We start from the raw sequence: 5,770 nt of genomic DNA, 5'->3' as shown, positions 1-5,770 counted from the left end.
GTCCAGAGTGACATCATCTCCTGGCACCGTCGGCTGCAACGCCGACGCCGCTCTGTTCTTGTGAGCCTTACAGTTAGGACGAAACCTACCGTACCGTCGTCCGGGACGCTGGCGGGGCGTCACCAGGCGAAACTCGAGGTCGTGCTCTGACGCCAGCGGACCCTCGCCGGCGTGGAAGGAGTGCAGTCCTGCCAGGAAGAAGGGGGGGCCCAAATTAAGCCACACCAGTTGGCTGCGGGCCTGGGGAACCCAGCGTCTTGGCCCCTGAGAGGGCACCGGGTTACACCAGTCAAACAAACAGTGAAACTTGCAACGGAGGATGGCACGAGCGTCCTGTGAATGCCAGGAGATGTAAGACTGGGACACTGCAGCCGAGGAGACACCGGGAAACCCGTGCAACAATGTGCAGGTGAGGCATCTGGGGACTAATGCACCGGGCTACACCGGTCAGACCAAACGTCTAGGAACAAAACGGGCCGGCCACCTCGGCAGGCGAAAGAAGTAGGAATAACATGCCTGGGGACTCCGGACCGACGAACGGCATGTTACCAACGCACTGGGCTATACCGGCCAGACGTACCATCTGGGAACAACGTATCGGGCTACACCGGCCAGACGAAATGTCTGGGGACAAAACGGGCCAGCTAACCCTGCCAGGCGAAGCGTCTGGGGACAAAAACACCTGGGGACTCTGTGCTGACGGAACGGCCTGGTACAAACGCGCCGGGCTACACCGGCCAGACGAAACGTCTGGGAACAAGCGCCAGCTCCACCGTCCGTAGGAACGTCTGGGAACAACGAGCATGCCTGATGCTCGCCCCCGTGAAGGGGCCGCCCGGCTGCCTGAAAACACAACGGAAAACCCCCAAAACCAGGGCCCTAGGGCAGCCTAGTCAAGCAGGCCAAGTGGCCTAGCCACGGGACTGAAGTGGCCACCAACCTGGGTCACGGACAGCAGCTGTACAAGGGGCTCCCCGCTAAACACACACCCAAACTACGACGTTGGTACAACGTTCGAACAAGTTTTAACACCTCCTAACCAGTTATAACAACCAATATAGCAAGTTGTAACAACGTTCTAATACGTCATAAACACGTTAAGCCAAGATGTAACAACTTTATTACACGTTGTAACAAGCGGAAAATAGAGACAGTTACGGTTTGTGTTTCCAGGGTCACAGCTAAGCCCTACCCGACGCCGAGAAAAGAGGCGGTCCCTAGGCAAGATAGCCTCATTGTGGCGGTGCCCACCATGGGCACCGCCACAATGCATGGGCGTCTCATGCCCGAGGGCGAGGAAAACCCCCACAAACATGCACGCCCGGACGAGCACGTGCAGACCTAGCCTCGAGCCAGTGGGGCCACGCGCTAATCCACGAGGTTTAATGCCCAAGAGGGAGAGGAAGGAAGCGAGACAGCCCAGAGCAAGCTCCCAAAGTAGCGCCATGCCACGTGGCCAACGCCGCCCAGGGCATGGGTCCCGGGCAGGCACTGGCAAGGGACTGCAGGAACCTGGCCACGTGGCGTCGCCGCCTGGCATCACGCAGGAAGCCCGGCCGGGCACGCCCGTCCGTGCACGGCGCGAAGCCTGGCCCCTAGGGCAGCCCATGGTACCCAGCAGATCGGCGTCAGGGAGCACGTGTGGAGGCGGGAGGGGTAGCCAAGGACGGGAGGGGAAGCCTAGGTACTCCCTGACGCCCACCCACAAGGACAGCGCCGATCGACGTGGCGTGGGCCCCAGGGGACGGGCCCCCGAGGGCACAGGCCCACCAACGCCAGGCCACGTGGCGTCGCCGCCAAGGAGGATGCCGTGCCGGTCACAGGGGGCCAGGCAGGGCTGGCGCCCGGGCACACAGCAGGCCCGCTGGGGCGTGTCCAAGGCACACAGGCCTCTAGGGACATGGCACACACATGCTGGCCCTAGGCGTGCACCAGCAGCGAGTGACTGCAGCGGCACCGCAATGTGGGCCCGAAGGGCGCTCCTGGATCCCCCAGGGCAGCATAACGCGCCGAAGGCCCTAGGGAACTAGCTAAGGCTGCTACACGGGCCACAAGGAGACGGAGGTAGGCACACGCCGGCACTGGGGATGGTTCTGACTAAATTTGAACGGAAAACCTCACATTACCTTGGGTTTAGTAGTGTTTTGCAGGAGGCTCCTGCCGTACCAGTCTGGGAGGTCGAGGGTCCCATGATATCGGGGAGAGAGAGGTCGGGGACCGGGGTAGCTGGCGTGATGTCCATCTCCTGAGTAGACCAAGCGTAGTCCAAGTTGTTTCAAGTGCAGCAGCTGTTGCGGGAAAAGTGAGGGTAGAGCCCCTCTTTGTGCCGGGTTTTATATGCCCCTAGAACTGCCCGCGCAGCACCAGCGGTTGACGCTGCGCAATTGTCTCTTTCTTTCCCATCAGAAACATCTCCGCTTCCTTGGAAGCAGAGGCCATAGTTTTATATATATATATATATATATATATATATATATATATATATATATATATATATATATATATATATATATATATATATATATATATATGTCGTACCTAGTAGCCAGAACGCACTTCTCAGCCTACTATGCAAGGCCCGATTTGCCTAATAAGCCAAGTTTTCCTGAATTAATATATTTTCTCTAATTTTTTTCTTATGAAATGATAAATCTACCCATTTCTATATGTATGAGGTCAATTTTTTATTATTGGAGTTAAAATTAACGTAGATATATGACCGAACCTAACCAACCCTACCTAACCTAACCTAACCTATCTTTATAGGTTAGGTTAGGTTAGGTAGCCGAAAAAGTTAGGTAAGGTTAGGTTAGGTAGGTTAGGTAGTCGAAAAACAATTAATTCATGAAAACTTGGCTTATTAGGCAAATTGGGCCTTGCATAGTAGGCTGAGAAGTGAGTTCTGGCTACTAGGTACGACATATATATATATATATATATATATATATATATATATATATATGTCGTACCTAGTAGCCAGAACGCAATTCTCAGCCTACTATGCAAGGCCCGATTTGCCTAATAAGCCAAGTTTTCCTGAATTAATATATTTTCTCTAATTTTTTTCTTATGAAATGATAAAGCTACCCATTTCATTATGTATGAGGTAAATTTTTTTTTATTGGATTTAAAATTAATGTAGATGTACGATCGAACCTAACCAACCCTACCTAACCTAACCTAACCTATCTTTATAGGTAATGTTAGGTTAGGTAGCCAAAAAAAGCTAGGTTAGGTTAGGTTAGGTAGGTTAGGTAGACGAAAAAACATTAATTCATGAAAACTTGGCTTATTAGGCAAATCGGGCCTTGCATAGTAGGCTGAGAAGTGAGTTCTGGCTATTAGGTACGACATATATATATATATATATATATATATGTCGTAACTAGTAGCCAGAACGCACTTCTCAGCCTACTATGCAAGGCCCGATTTGCCTAATAAGCCAGGTTTTCATGAATTAATTGTTTTTCGACTACCTAACCTACCTAACCTAACCTAACTTATCTTTTTCGGCCACCTAACTTAACCTAACCTACAGAGATAGGTTAGGTTAGGTTAGGTAGGGTTGGTTAGGTTCGGTCATATATCTACGTTAATTTTAACTCAAATAAAAACAAATTGACCTCATACATAATGAAATGGGTAGCTTTATCGTTTCACAAGAAAAGAATTAGAGAAAATATATTAATTCAGGAAAACTTGGTTTATTAGGCAAATCGGGCCTTGCATATTAGGCTGAGAAGTGTGTTCTGGCTACTAGGTACGACATATATATATATATATATATATATATATATATATATATATATATATATATATATATATGTCGTACCTAGTTGCCAGAACTCACTTTTTGGCCTACTATGCAAGGCCCGATTTGCCTAATAAGCCAAGTTTTCATGAATTAATATATTTTCTCTAATTTTTTTCTTATGAAATGATAAAGCTACCCATTTCATTATGCATGAGGTCAATTTTTTTTTATTGGAGTTAAAATTAACGTAGATATATGACCGAACCTAACCAACCCTACCTAACCTAACCTAACCTATCTTTATAGGTTAGGTTAGGTTAGGTAGCCGAAAAAGTTAGGTAAGGTTAGGTTAGGTAGGTTAGGTAGTCGAAAAACAATTAATTCATGAAAACTTGGCTTATTAGGCAAATTGGGCCTTGCATAGTAGGCTGAGAAGTGAGTTCTGGCTACTAGGTACGACATATATATATATATATATATATGTCGTACCTAGTAGCCAGAACGCACTTCTCAGCCTAATATGCAAGGCCCTATTTGCCTATTGAGCCAAGTTTTCCTGAATTAATATATTTTCTCTAATTTTTTTCTTATGAAATAATAAAGCTACCCATTTCATTATGTCTGAGGTCAATTTTATTTTATTGGAGTTAAAACTAATGTAGATATGTAGATAGATACTGCTGCTGATAATGTCAACTGGGAGTCCGAGTTAGGTAACATAGGGGACATCAACCTAGCAGTGCAATCTTTTCTACAAACAACTCTTAGCCTTTATAACACCCACTGTCCTATGCTTACAAAACAAGTCACAAGCAAAAGGCTTAACAATCCTTGGCTTACAAAGGGAATACTTAAATCCATTAACAAAAAACACGACCTTGAGAAGAAGTATAGGTTAGGAATTGTCTCCAAAGAATTCTCAAAGAATTACTCATTATTGCTATCTAAGATAATTAGACGAGCCAAAACTAAATACTACGAAGATAAATTTACCCAAATAAAGAGCAACATTAAACAAACTTGGAGCACAATTTCACAAATATTGGGATCAAAGAAATCCTTAAATAACAAACCGACTCTCCTGTCTAATAACGATGGTCAGCTTTCAACCTCTGATTCTGCTATTGAGTTCAATAGGTTCTTCTCTTCCATTGGTTCATCCCTTGCAAATGATATTCCATCTTCCAGTACTGACATTAAGGACTATCTTACAGGTAACTATCCACAGTCTCTGTACCTAAAGCCTATTAACTCCACTGACGTCAATGAGATAATCCTTTCCCTTAAAACCAAGTCTGGTGCCCTTGAGGAGATACCAGCTTTAATTTACAAAAAAGCCTCCAGATCTTTAGCCCCTGCTATTGCTTTGCTCTTCAACAAGTCACTTGAACTCCAAACCTTTCCAGATATTCTAAAAAAAGCGAGAGTAACGCCTGTCCACAAATGTGGTGATCCCACAGATGTTAACAACTACAGACCTATATCAATCCTGCCAAACTTGTCAAAAAATTTTGAAAAACTAATCTATAAGCAGCTTTACTCATATCTAGCCAAACTCAATATACTTAGCCCTTGCCAATATGGCTTCAGACCCAAAAAAGCACTAACGATGCACTTATTAGTATGCTTAACTCGATTCATACAGCTCTTGATAAAAATGAGTTCCCTGTTGGGTTATTTGTGGACCTGCGTAAAGCTTTTGATACTGTCAACCACCAAAACCTTCTTCTTAAATTACATCATTATGGAGTCAGAGGACACTCCCTACAATACCTCAAATCCTACCTTACTGACAGGCTCCAATATGTTTCTGTGAATAATACAATTTCTCCCACCCTACCCATCAACATTGGTGTTCCTCAGGGCAGCATACTTGGCCCTCTCCTCTTTCTCGTCTACATTAATGACCTTCCAAATGCCTCCCAACACCTCAAACCAATTCTATTTGCTGACGACACAACCTTCATTTACTCCAGTCCTGACCCCCTTGCTCTAAATGCCACAGTAAATACTGAG

General features: G+C 45.9%; 1 protein-coding gene across 1 annotated transcript; it reads left to right on the top strand.

Moving 5' to 3' along the window:
- Nucleotides 1-1,313: 1,313 nt before the first annotated feature.
- LOC123754188 (uncharacterized) lies at nucleotides 1,314-2,030 on the top strand. Its single transcript, XM_045736398.2, has one exon. It carries the CDS (start codon nucleotides 1,314-1,316, stop codon nucleotides 2,028-2,030), a length of 717 nt encoding a protein of 238 aa, XP_045592354.2.
- Nucleotides 2,031-5,770: the final 3,740 nt, after the last annotated feature.

This window comes from Procambarus clarkii, chromosome 6, assembly GCF_040958095.1.
Source record: "Procambarus clarkii isolate CNS0578487 chromosome 6, FALCON_Pclarkii_2.0, whole genome shotgun sequence".
In the NCBI taxonomy this organism is placed as follows: Eukaryota; Metazoa; Arthropoda; class Malacostraca; order Decapoda; family Cambaridae; genus Procambarus; species Procambarus clarkii.
The sequence above is the reverse complement of the archived record's forward strand: the minus strand, read 5'-3'. Positions and strand labels throughout refer to the sequence as shown.

Coding starts and splice junctions, on each gene's coding strand:
- LOC123754188 (XM_045736398.2), top strand. CDS start 1,314: ATGCACGCCCGGACGAGCACGTGCAGACCTAGCCTCGAGCCAGTGGGG.